The sequence below is a fragment of the Bos indicus genome, chromosome X (assembly GCF_029378745.1).
Source record: "Bos indicus isolate NIAB-ARS_2022 breed Sahiwal x Tharparkar chromosome X, NIAB-ARS_B.indTharparkar_mat_pri_1.0, whole genome shotgun sequence".
NCBI lineage: Eukaryota > Metazoa > Chordata > Mammalia > Artiodactyla > Bovidae > Bos > Bos indicus.
The window spans coordinates 8024509-8038774 of NC_091789.1; the positions used below are offsets into that span (position 1 = coordinate 8024509).

The following is a 14266-nucleotide window of genomic DNA, read 5'->3' on the forward strand; positions in this document are numbered from 1 at the left end:
TTAGAGCAACTTATAGAACATTACTTATTATACACTATCAATAGTATAAAAAGAGAGGGAATAATATATTTGTATCTATTTGCATATACATAAAAATATCAAATGATAAATAAGAAAGTAAACAGTGGCCACATTTTTTCCCTTGGGGGAACTGAGTGGACAGGGTGAGAGACTTTTTACTGTCTACTTTTTCATATCTACTAAAATTTAAAACATGTGAATGTATAAACTAGTAAAAAAAATTAGATAATTTTAAAAAGAAAAATAATCATAGCAATATACATAAGCAGTATGATAGTATTTATACGCATATTTAATAGTGGCGGCACAAATAAAGAACAATCATCGGACTTCCCTGGTGGTCCAGTTGTTAAGAATCCGCCTGCCAATGCAGGGGACACGGTTCGATCCCTGCTCCGGGAAGATTCCACATGCCGAGGAGCAACTAAGCCCATGCACCACAACTACTGAGCCTGCACACCCTAGAGCCCGTGCTCTGCAACAAGAGAAGCCACTGCAATGAGAAGCCCGCGCACCGCAACTAGAGAAAGCCCACACGCAGCAATAAAGACCCAGCGCCCCAAAAATTAATTAAATTTTTAAAAAATCAATTTTGCTTGGTGGTATATGCAATGGAAGGCTTCACAGAGGTGACACTGGAGCCCACCATCCAAGGGTGAGGTCACCAGATGGAGAGAGGAAAAGAGGTAAGGGAAAATCTGTATGAACAAAAGAAAAAATATATGCAAAGAAAAAGGAGACCATAGCACATTCAGGGAAACATACGTGGGGCTCAGTACAGCTAGAGGTAAAAGTGACAGGAAATGAGGATGGAAATAGTGAGAGACAGATCATGGAGGTGCTCTTATATCACCATGCCATGAAGTTTGACATATAACCTGCAGGCAATGGTTAGTCACCAAAGGATTTTGAAGAAAGAGAATAATACAAGGCACTATAATACTCCAGCTGAAAGAACTAAGTAAGCGGGGGTAGAGAGTGGAAGAGACAGATTCAGTATTTAATACATCATTAAATAATCCATATAAAGCACTTAGTTCAGTGTCCATCACATATAGTAATGGCTTCATAAATATTAGCTATTATTAAGCTAGAAACCCTACTTGGGGAATTCTTAAAAGTGGAACTCTTTCGGAAGGAGCAGTTCTTATATCACCTCTTAACATGCCTTCCTTTCCTAACTTCCATGAGGTGGAATAATTTGTTCTCTTCTCAATTGTCCCAGAGAACTTTATACATGCTGTGTAACAGCCATCTATTAAACCAGACTGTGATTGTGCACACGCGTGTTTCCCTAGTAGACTGCAACCTAGGATAATATCACTAGGCAAAGAAAGTCTCACTGCATACTGTTTAATCTAGTTAAACTAAAATGCACTACTTCTAATTAGAATAACCATACCACTGCTCTAATGTAAAAGAAATGACAAAAAACAGCCTTGCTGAAAATCCTTGCAATGCAGCAGTGTAATTAGTATCTAAACCAGTACTGATTTGAAGTATACAATTTTCATAATTAAACTTCAGTTTACTAGGAATTAGGAATAACATCACTCATGTTTTTAGTGACATGAAAATAAAGCACACAAATTTAAAAAATGGAAATGTTTCAAAAGTTGAGTCCCTAAGGAGACAGTTCTGCATGACTCTACTAGATCTTCCAAAAAGGGGGGAAAAATGCTAGCAGAAATTCCTAGAACTTTGACTATCTTGTATAAGCCATTGGATGTATTACCCAAATTGAGCAAAGGCCACAGTATGCCCTCCTTTAAAAAAAATCCTATAATTCATCCTATAAAGGATTTTTATAGAGTTTGTAGCTTTGCAAAATGACACCTACAAAAGCTAATATTATAGTCAAAACAAGCTAAAAACCACAAAAATTGGTAGTCACTCTATGGGAAGTATATAATCAGCTATACCATTAGTAAATACTCCTGGGCATCCTCAAAACTGAAACTCAGACAAGCCGGCTGAAAGAAAGTAAATCAGATATTAAGAAGAAAAATAAATTAAAACTTACTTCATGATATATTTGGCTCTGTCTATTGTTTGAGCTTTAACTTTTACTAAAAGTGGATGACTGTTGTAAGTTTCATTCTTCCACTGGCCATACAGACGATATCTTTAAAAATGATGAGATGAAGAATTATGAAAAGTTAAACATTTCAAGGTTAGTGCACTAGAACTGTTTAACTAAAAATACAAAATATTATATATTTACCTATGCTGATATGGAAATGTTTTAAACATTCCCCATAGTTCCTCAGACATACAAGCATTGCAGTCCATCAAAGAAAGAGATGGAAGTAATACCTGGTCAGTAATGCTAAGCAAACAGCTAAGGATAACTTCCTAAGAAGAAGGGAAGAAAAATTATTTCAGTAAGAGGTGCATATTAATCCCTCCCCCCAAAACAAATTTATGTGAGCCTTGGAAAAATTGCCATTCTTTGACTTCATAACACACCATATCTAATTCCCCACATTATCACTGTACTTTTCACAATGTATTTGTGTTTCTCTATCTAAGAAAGCAAATGAGGTGAGGGAAGGAAAGGTGTAGCAAGAATAAGGGACTTTTTATCCCTTTTCCTTTCTTGAACAAGGCAATCCTCAAAAACAGGAAGCTGTCAATCTTAAAAGATACTTTGTATGATAAGCCAAAAGCTATATTCAACATGTACAAGTATAAAATAGTTATTCGCATAGGTGATTAAAGCTTGTTCACAGTAAAATTCACTGTATGCTGTACCTAGACAAACATTAGACACATTGGACTTTTCTAGTCTCTTACCGTTTTTTCTTTATCTTCTTGTTTGCTTCCATCAGACTGAAACTAAAATTAAAAAAAAAAAAAAACTATAAATAAAATGCAAAAAGATTAAGATTATGCTGTTGCAACTTCATTTCTAATTCAAAAAACAATCAACTTGCATGTGGTTTTGAATTCTTTCCTAACTTGTTACACACATGTAGATTTTACATATAGCCATTATTACAAATTAACATTTTAAATTCTTATCTATATTTCTAACCTTCAAATAATTTGTAACATTCATGAATTTTAAATGCCAGATTTATAAGCCAATTCTTTCCTCAACCTCATTATCACACACCTACCACATCCTAAAACTGATCTGAATATTTATTATAAAATTGTAGCAAGCTCAATTTGGTTATAATGCATTTACAATTCTCCCTCCAGACATTCTAGTTTTCTCCCTCAGAATTGGTAAAATCTAACACCAAAGCAATAACAACAAAAAATAAACGCAAAGAAAATTTAAAGCTACATTTTAATTCACCACTACTTAATCCTCACCAAGAAATAAGCCCAAAAATATTACTAACATTGCTGACAAAGACCAAACCACTTCCTAACTTAAACAGACTTGAACAAAATGGCCTGGGTCCTTATTTTATCAGGGATTTGCAGGTGGGCTGCTGAAGTGCCATGTCTGACAATGCTGCCTATTCATTCAAAATGAAATCATAACATTTGTGTGTGAATATTCAGATGGAGTGTTGTGGGGAGTGTGCAAAGGCCAAAAGGACAGCTGAAGAACTGATACTCAAGGACAATCGAGATTTCTGGAAAGGATTTAGCTCAATATCCAGTGTGAGAAGGGGGAAAGCAAATAAGCAGCTCACATACTTTATTGGTAGATAAGTATATTTTGTGCATGTGTGTTTTCATGATTGAGTAATTTAATGGGTGTTACTACAGGGAAATCTAACTTCCATGCAACATTTTCACATAAGACTAACTCAGGGACAGTCATATTACTTTAACAGGAAAACAAACAATCACATTTTTTTAAATTGGCAGGGTAAAAAATATGGCTCCCTTTCACAGAAACAATTTAGGCATCAACATATATCCTGGTCAGCAAATAAGGAGTCTGGTTATGAAGAAGTGGCTTGGCAGAAAACAAACTAGACAGTTGCTTTTATTTTGTTGGGAGGAGGGGGGTAATCTTCATGGCATACTGGGTGTACCCTGGGAGGCAGAAATAAGGGTATGTCATAACTGGAAGAATTAGGTTTACAGTGTATTGTGTTGGGGATAAAGGCAGTTAAGTTACTCTTTTCCTAGCATCAGTTCAGTTCAGTATACTACAATTCAAATGAACCTAAAAAAGCTACATGCAGTTTTCTCCATACTAATAAGACATTTTCCTAGTTATTAAGCTGTCCTAATTCCCTTACTAGATACTTTCATTAGTTTTTAATGTCTATGTATCAATTCTCTGGATTTCACAAACAGGAAAATTTGAAAGAGAGAAAGAAATATGGAAAGCACAATGGAACTATCTACAAGAACAGTAAGAAAATGTTTCTATCAAAGGCTAGTTATAATAAAGATGAACAAAAAAATATCAAGATAGACACATAGGTAAAAGTGATTTTCTTTACACATTCCACTTCCTTGTTTCCTTTAGTTTAACTTAATATGCTTTTTAATTCAGAGCACATACAAAACTCTCCATTCCCACAAAAGAATACTAAAAGCTTTATTGAATGGTCAGGCAGAAGTGGGAGAAAGGATGGGGGTGGACAAAAGATAATCATTCTTGCATTTGTTTACTATGTTCCAGGCACTGGGAATTCAAAGACGAGCAGGAGAAAGTTTCTATCTTTGAGGAACTGACAAAGATAGTTCTTTGAAGATCTCTTTAAGACCAAAACTAGGCTTACCAATGTACTATTAGGAACTGAATTTTTAAGTCTGAATAAAATTGAGCACACACAATTATGTCTACACAGACCATCAGCTATAAATGACCCCAAGCAGGTTTCATTCTTGCCCTACAATGACAGAGTAGCTGTCAGGGCTACATAACAGTACTGAGCACACAGCCCCCCCCCACATACAAAAAAAAATAGGTTCATCAAGAAGCGGCTTTTGGAGAGTTGAAAAATAAAGGTTGGGGAAAGTCGTAGATATAACTAGATAAATTACTTTTTTTATTACTAATGTACTATTTTTAGTACTTTTTACTCATGAATGTTTCAAATACTAAAGTAGTAGCATACTGGAGTATACTTTATCTCAGAAAAGGGAAAAAATGAAAAATACTTAAATTTAAGCCTAGATTAGAATTCAAAGCTACATTTAAATAAGTCATGGCATTATTTTCAACATCCTTATTTTTCTTGTTCTTATTAGCTATCATTCACTGAGTACTATGTTCCATGGAATGGGCTAAGAACTTCAGATTTGTCTTAAAATACTCTATGAGAAAACCTTTTGATAGAGACTCATCACAGTAACTTAAAATAGGAAAATATAACCTATAAATTAAAAGTAATGGGAACCTGAGTTTATCAAGCCTGGAGAAGAGATAACTGAATCGTCTTTCAGTGTTTTGGTTCAAAGTCTTTTTAACTTTCAATCAGAAATTCTTAAAGACTTTACAAAACACTTAGTTAGAAATAATCCCTTAACTTTGATACTACATCATTTATGAAATCACAGGGTAGGATACTAAATGAAAAGTACTATCTTCCACCACATTTCTTTTTCAGTCAAGACAAACCTCTACGAAGATGCCGAGGAATGTCTAATATGGTCACCCACACACAAGATGACATAAGCGCTGGCTCAGTTTTTATCCCAGGGTAATTTTTAAATGTTACCTCTCTTTTACACACTTGGAATTATCTTTTCTGAAACTAAACACTGAGGTTCAATTTCAGGAAACAGAGCGGAGTTACAAGAGTTAAATCAAGTGTTTGTTTACTGCATGCATGTGGTCCACACTAAAAATTCTACTTTCTTTTCTTGTATAAAACATAGTTTTTAAAATTACACTGTTTGTACATAAGAGTCTCCATTTGCCTACTAATAGATTTAAATGTCTGCCTCTCCTTGTATGTTTACATACCCCTCCCAGGTAAAAAACATAACTAATGGGAAAAATTAAGATCCTATTTGTAATTTGTTACATAGTAATTTATTACTATGATTCTATACCTTGTTTAGAATTGCCACAGATATTAATACCTAAAATGACTTCAGTTCAAACTAATTATTATAGGGGATAATACATATATAAACATTCTAACAGTTTTTCCCTGCTCAGACTCATTAAACAGCAAGGGTATTGTAGATCAAACTTATGCTCCAATTCTAGATTGCCAATGAGAGCGGTGTCTGTGTCCATTTGGACAATAAGAATTATAATGAAAAGTTCTGATTGTTTTTAAAATAGTTTACAAAATTTGTTTCTATTTTTAAATGGACACACGTCCATAACTACCCTTAACAAGTTCATTAAAACCCAGCAACAAAAATGTCCTTTATTTGAAAAAAATTCTTTGATTATTTATAACAAATCAACAATGAGGGGGGAAAAACATTTAATACTACAATGTAAAGAAGCTAAAAGCATTCCCATATAAAATCTGCTCCTGAGGGAAATGAAACTGCTACTTTAAAGTGGCATCTTATATTTAAAGACAGAAATAGATTAAACTATATTTAACACTTTCAAAATTCACCAAAGACAGTGTAGCAATAGCTGACATAAGTGATAACTTATTATGATCTTAAAAATTCATGACAACTATTTTTAACTCTAAAATTGAATACCTAATTATTAGAATCTAATTAATGTTTCAGTTCAGTTCACTTCAGTTGCTCAGTCGTGTCCAACTCTTTGCGACCCCATGAACCGCAGCACAGTCCTCCCTGTTCATCACCAACTCCCGGAGTCCACCCAAACCCATGTCCATTGACCTGGTGATGCTATCCAACCATCTCATCCTCTGTCGTCCCCTTCTCCTCCTGCCCTCAATCTTTCCCAGCATCAGGGTCTTTTCCAATGAGTCAGCTCTTTGCATCAGGTGGCCAAAGAATTGAGTTTCAGCTTCAACATCAGTCCTTCCAATGAACACCCAGGACTGATCTCCTTTAGCATGAAATGACTGGATCTCCTTGAAGTCCAAGGGACTCTCAAGAGTCTTCTCCAACACCACAGTTCAAAAGCATCAATTCTTCAGCGCTCAGCTATCTTTATAGTCCAACTCTCACATCCATACATGACTACTGGAAAAACCATAGCCTTGACTAGACTTTGTTGGCAAAGTAATATCTCTGCTTCTTAATATGCTGTATAGGTTGGTCATAACTTTCCTCCCAAGGAGTAAGCATCTTTTAATTCCATGGCTGCAGTCACCATCTGCAGTGATTTTGGAGCCCAGGAAAATAAAGTCTGCCACTGTTTCTACTGTTTCCCCATCTATTTCCCATGAAGTGATGGGACCGGATGCCATGATCTTCGTTTTCTGAATGTTGAGCTTTAAGCCAACTTTTTCACATTCATGTTCATCAAGAGGCTCTTTAGGTTCTTCTTCACTTTCTGCCATAAGGGTGGTGTCATCTGCATATCTGATGTTATCGATATTTCTCCCAGAAATCTTGATTCCAGCTTGTGCTTCTTCCAGCCCAGTGTTTCTCATGATGTACTCTGCATATAAGTTAAATAATTAGGGTGACAATATACAGCCTTGACATACTCCTTTTCCTATTTGGAACCAGTCTGTTGTTCCATGTCTAGTTCCAACTGTTGCTTCCTGACCTGCACACAGATTTCTCAAGAGGCAGGTCATATGGTCTGGTATTCCCATCTCTTGAAGAATTTTCCACTGTTTATTGTGATCCACACAGTCAAAGGCTTTGGCATAGTCAATAAAGCAGAAATAGATGTTTTTCTGGAACTCTCTTGCTTTTTCCATGATCCAGCGGGTGTTGGCAATTTGATCTCTGCTTCCTCTGCCTTTTCTAAAACCAGCTTGAACATGTGGAAGTTCACGGTTCACGTATTGCTGAAGCCTGGCTTGGAGAATTTTGAGCATTACTTTACTAGCGTGTGAGATGACATATCTCATTTGATTCACACTGCAACCCCAGGAGCTAGACAAGACAAATATAATTACCACCCATCTCTGGCTTAGAAAAATGACTCTCCCTCCCCTAATAGCTAACGAAAAACAATAAATATCAAGTCAAGATTCTAAAGTAGCTGCTTCATAAACTAGAACCAGTTTAAGGATGAATGGTATTAAGGTACAGTCTCCCCCTAGTAACCCAAATTTTTATTATGAAAACGTCTAAGCTTACATAAAAGTTGAATCAATGTATGCTATCCATGAACATCTATATAGCTCCTATGTACATTCAACAATTAACATTTGCCTTTTTTTCTCTTAACCAAAAAAGTTGCAGACATGATCTCAAAAAACTTCAGTGTGCATCTCCTAAGAATAAGGACATTCTTCCACATTACCCCAATTATCATTATCACAACTTCCTACTATCACCTACTGGGTTAGCCAAAAGGTTCATTTGGGTTTTTCTAGAACATCTCACTGAAAAACTGAAACAAACTTCTTGGCCAACCCAATAGTACCCAACCTGACCCTTTGACTCCAGGTTTCTCTATAAACTTTATCTGTGAATCAATTTAGAGCATTTTGGAGAAGGAAATGGCAACCCACTCCAGTACTCTTGCCTGGAAAATCCCATGGACAGAGGAGTCTGGTAGGCTACAGTCCATGGGGTCGCAGAGTCAGACACAACTGAGTGACCTCATTTTCCTTTCCTTTGGCTTTTTTTTACCAAAGTCCAACATAAGAAACAGTCAAATAAAGAAACTAGTCAGACAACTGAATTAAGATAACAGAGTGAAACATAAACAGAATTTCTCTTCCCCGATCCCTAATGCAATAAACAAAGTATAGTTTACTTTTTTTTTAATGTCCCCAAATCACCACCAACCAAGCAAGAAAAGAGCAAATTATGCTGTTAATTTTAAGGGGATGCAAACACAAACACACACAAAGATTCTAAACTACAGTCAATGTGGTATGGTGCCTGCCCTTAACCCAATCCCCAGAAACAGTACTGAGCAAGGAAGGTAAGTAAATAAAATCCTTTAGGCAACAAGACCTACAAGGTAAGTAAGTAGCCTGAGGAAAAACCCTTCTGAGTAGCAGCCCAGCAGGACTCTGGGTGCTAAGGCTTGCTGTCTCTCAAAGGAACTGAGCTCAGACTAGGGAATCAAAGTCCAAGGGAGCTGGATACCCACTTAGCTGTGCATGCCTAGTATACAATGTGTAATCTGTCTCAGAAGACAAAACAGAGGTCCCCTATATGATGGCTGTACTCAGCCTCACGGAGCTCATTCACTCCCTATTCCAGACTACAGAGAAGTCGCTCAGTCATGTCACTCTTTGTGACTCCATGGACTGTAGCCAGCCAGGCTCCTCTATCCATGGGGATTCTCTGGGCAAGAATACTGGAGTGGGTTGCCATGCCCTCCTCTAGGGGATCTTCCCAACCCAGGGATCAAACCCAGGTCTCCCACATTGCAGGCAGATTCTTTACTGTCTGAGCCACCAGGGAAGCCCAAGAATACTGGACTGGGTAGCCTATCACTTCTCCAGGGGAACTTACTGACCCAGGAATTGAACCAGAATCTCCTGCATTGCAGGCAGATTCTTTACCAGCTGAGCTACCTGGGAAGCCCCATATTCCCCCTTTAGAAGGAACATTAAAAAAAAAGAAGAAAAAAACACCATGGTTAAATTTCAAGCTAGGCAACTAAAGTCTTTTAAACCTATAAACACATAATGATTTGTTATAGTGAAATATTTTTAGGGTAAAAAAATGAACCAAAATGCTAAGTCAGATCATTGGAAAGATGCACTTTTCCTACCACAACCTTAGAAATGAGAGAAGATAGATTTCTTTCCACACTGGGATCAAAATAAACTTTTTCACCTTCCCTTCTGCCTTTCTACCTCTGCAAAAATAGAGACTGGAGTTAGGGGCCAGGCACCAGGCACAACTGTGATAGAATGAAGACAAATGAGGGCTACAATGGAGATGGCGGAGTGGAAGAGTTTTAGCACCTGTGTATCTTAACAATATTGTATCTATATATGTTTATACATATGTCTACATATGGGACTTCCGAAAGTTTGATGTTTGAGCTCCTGCTTACAAGTTTATGATACTCATAGCCAGAGAAAGAATTTCAGAACAAGACATCTGAACATTAAGATTTTCAATGAAAAAGAATAACATTAGTGGGTGAAAGTAAGATGAGAAAGAGGCTGTCTACATTGTCTCAGAGGCTGTCTACATTGTCTCAAAGTATCTCCCCACAGGATACATATTAACAACAAAGGGAAAAAGAGTAACTATACACTGGAGAAACCTGGCAGCCATCACTTTAACCAAGTGATTAATGCTAACATCACCAGTAATGGGACAAATTGACTTTACATGCTTCTCAGTATTACACACTGGGGAAACACAACCCGTGTTCTTTGAACAAGCACTAGTTAACATGTCTCATCCTTTTCAGACTATAAGATCAACATAATGAAACACTGTTATAGTTCTCTTATATGAATATATGCTATATAATAAATATCATGTATAGTAATGAACTACTTAGCAGATTTCTTTAGCATACCTTTGTACAATATAAATTTGTTAATATTTAAAAAAATTATCTACCAGCTAAGTATCTAAAGCTAAATGAAATAGGTGTCAAGTGATTAAAACACAAGAGTTGTTAATTTTCTATGCAGTTACTGTTGTCAAAAATTAAAAATTAGGTGCAATCACCAAACACTGGAGAAAACCACATTTATGCTTGTAACAATTTCCAGATTTCTAGAGTTTTTTGGTTACACTGCTTTACAACTGAAAAGAAATCACGCATTCTTTAAGACCTTGGTTAGGCAAAGACCTCTTAGAACACAAAGCACAAACTATAAAAGAGAAGTGCTATTAAATTGGAATTAATCAAAATTTTAAACTTTTGCTTTTCAAAAGACAGTAAACAAAATGACAAGGCAAATCGGACTGAGAATAAAGGACAACTGAATTTAAAATGGGCAAGAGATTTGAATAGACATTTCAATAAAGGTGATTATAAATGGCAAGTATGAACATAAGAAGATGGTCAACATCACTTTATCAGTGAAACATAAATTACAACACAAAAGATAGCACTACACACCCATTAGAATGACTAGTATTTAAAAGACTGACAATACCAAATGTTGATGAGGATGTGGAGCATTAGGAAGTCATATACAATGTTCCCAGGAGTGCAAAATGGTACACACGTGTTGGAAAAGTTTGACAAAAAGTTAAACATACACTTACCCATATGGCCCAGCAATCCCAATCCTGGGGAAACAAAAATATACACTCCCCCAGAAAAAAGACTTGTAGAAGAATATCCATAGCAGCTTTATTTACAATAGCCTCTAATTAGAAACAACTCAAATGCTCATCAACTAGCAAACAAATAAACTCTCGTATGTGTATATAATGAAATGTTACACAGCAATAAAGAACTCCTGACACATACAACAACTGAGATGAATCTCAGAAGCACTAAAGGTGGAGGAAACCAGACAGAAAAGAGTACATTCTATACAAGTCCGTTTATGTCAAACTCTAGAAAAAGCAAAAGCACAGTGACAGAAAGCCTACCAGCGGTTGTCAGGAACCAGCAATGAAGGGAGGGAAATGATGGCAAAGAGGCAAGAGGAACTTGCTGGGATGATGAAAATATCCTATATCGTGATTGTGGTGGTAGACATACAACTATATACATCTGTCAAAATTCATCAAATTGCATACTTAAAGTTGGTGAGGTTTACTGTATATAAATTATAACTCAAAGCTAACTTTAAAATATAATAATAAGCCAAGACACAGAAGCAACCTAAGTGTTCATCAAGAACGAATGGAGAAAAATATGTGGGTCTGTGTATCTGTGTATGTACATGGACACATACAGAGACACACACACACACACACACACACACACACACACACACACACAATGGAATATTACTCAGCCATAAAAAAGAATGAAACAATGCCATCTGCCACAAAATGGATGGACCTTGAGATTACCATACAAAGTGAAGTAAGTCAGAGGAAGACAAATATAGATCACTTTATGAGGAATCTGAAAAGATGATATAAATGAACTTATTTACAAAACAGAAATAGACTCACAGACATAAAATAAATTGGGAGCAAAGATGAACAGATGCACACTACCATATATAAAATAGATAAGGATTTACTGTATCTCACAGGGAACTATATTCAGTATCTTTTTAATAAACTATAATGGGAAAGAATAAAAAAATGGTATAAAGATATATACATACATATGTATAGCCACACCACTTTGCTATACATCTGAAATTAATATAATATTGTAAACCAACTCCACATCAATAAAATAATAACAGTTTCCCTTGGAGTAGTGATTAGGAGAGCATCTAAGGAAAACTCTCAAGTGTTAGTACTGTTCTATCTCTTGATCTAAGTGGTAGACACATGGCTATTTAGTTTGGAAAAAGCCACTGAGCTATACAATTATGGTTTGTGTGCTTTCTGTACCATGTTTTACTTCAATAAAAAGTTTACTAAAAAAAAAAGAATGGATCCTGAACAGTCTGAAGTCCGAGGCTAAAGGGACTTCACACAAATAATGGCAATGATTCAAAACTGCAGCCAATAAAGTAAATGAGCAGAAGAAAAGCAAGAGGAAAGAATGTTCAAATAACCACAATTATAAGAGGATTCAAAAAGCAATCACATGTCCAAACCGTATTTTTCTATCTGGAGGGCTTGACTGGATTTAAGTTTTTATATATAAATGGTTGGGACACATTGACTTTGTCCAAATCTTACTCAGCATAACATTTTCTTAAGTTTACTTTCTTTGTATTTCTAGAGATACACATAACACAAATATACTCAGAACATTTTCATTCTATAATTTAGCTTTCTGCTCAAAAGAAAAAAAACTTACTAACCTCCTTCATAAATGACTTGCCTATCCGCACCACTTTTGCGAATAAAATGGGATCGTGAGAAAGGTGGGGACCAAGGTAACAGAACATATTGAAGACGTCTCTCCTCAAATCTTCAAAGCTCTCTGCTTGTTTTGGTGCTCTCTTATTTTGCAAAGCACTAACAGGTGAGCCTTTAGCACCTTTAGGAACGCCAACTCTACAAAAAGAAGAAAAATGTATATATACTATGCAATGCTCCATTTTAAGTTAACACAGTCATATTATAAAACTTTTCTTACTCATATTTGCTTCTTCTATTTCATTTGTGCTTAACTTCATTATACCACATCATTTAATTGGTAGAAAAAGACAAAAACAATACTCATTTGAAAAAACTCAGAGCTTAGGAGACCGTTTCAAATTAACTGCATAAGAAAAGGAAATTAGAGTAGTGTAGGTTCCATGTAACAGGTAACATATTCATACATCACATGAACTTGGTTTTTAATTAAATTTGGTCAGGATCAGGAATTTGGATATGGGAATGGGGAACAAGGGATGGACCTCAGAGACACAAAGATGAAAGAGAAAAATATGGAGATAACATCACTGATTCAAGTCAATAAACATTTCTCAACCTGACTTCCACTACCTAGACTGAGTGTGAGGTAGGTGAGCAGCATCATGAAAGAGGGTATGTCACGCTAAAAGGACAGCATGCCCAGAGTTCTCACCTGCTGAGCAGGTGTCCCGCTGTGGAGTCACAGGGGTCACTCTCTGAAGAAGAGCCTTCACGGTCCACAGCCCAGCTGGCACTCAAGGCAGCAGCCAGCAGCTATGCACGAGTCACAAAGCTGGGGCTTTGGGGGCAGGCTCTGATCTGTGGGGCTGAAGCCAGCACTGCTGCCAGTACTGCTCCTAAGTATCCTACAAGTAGGTTGAGGGCTAGAGGACTGGTTGACACAGTAACCAGGGATGATGAGAGAGGCTGCACTAGCAATTTCCAGAAGAGCAGCCTATATGCCAGAAGAGACAAGGCAAGCAGAGTGGCACAGACCTCACTCAGAGCCACTCAACCCAAGATAGAGGAAAATTACACTAGGTAAAAACTTTAGGAATTTTCTCCTCCCCGAGAGAGAAGGAAAAGTCAAAAACAGAAGAATGGAGTTTTCACTCTCAGCGGAGCAAATCCAAACTAGAAATCTAACATGTAGTTTTTAGACTACACTGCAGCACAAATTCTGCCTGGTGTAGGTGATACGAGACAAGTCACTGATTAATACCTGCCAGAAGGATACGCTCTGTGAACATCTGTTATCTTCTGATAAAACAATTTAAAACATATGCTTGATTGAAAAAAAATAAATAAATAAAATAAAATATATGCTTGACTGAAT

At 36.4% G+C, this 14266-nt stretch overlaps 1 protein-coding gene across 16 annotated transcripts in view; it reads right to left on the reverse strand.

The window, feature by feature from the left end:
* THOC2 (THO complex subunit 2) overlaps window positions 1-14266 on the reverse strand; it is a 118782-nt gene that overhangs the window by 39164 nt on the left and 65352 nt on the right. For all 16 annotated transcript variants that reach the window (XR_011565149.1, XR_011565148.1, XR_011565151.1 and 13 more), the window contains exons 12-15: window positions 12891-13086; window positions 2818-2859; window positions 2246-2376; window positions 2045-2146 (exon numbers count right to left, since the gene is read on the reverse strand). Coding sequence is in view for 12 of the 16 variants with exons in the window: in XM_070783631.1 (XP_070639732.1) it covers window positions 2045-2146; window positions 2246-2376; window positions 2818-2859; window positions 12891-13086 (471 nt within the window). In the remaining 4 variants the exon portion in view is untranslated. The remainder of the gene's footprint in view (window positions 1-2044; window positions 2147-2245; window positions 2377-2817; window positions 2860-12890; window positions 13087-14266) is intronic.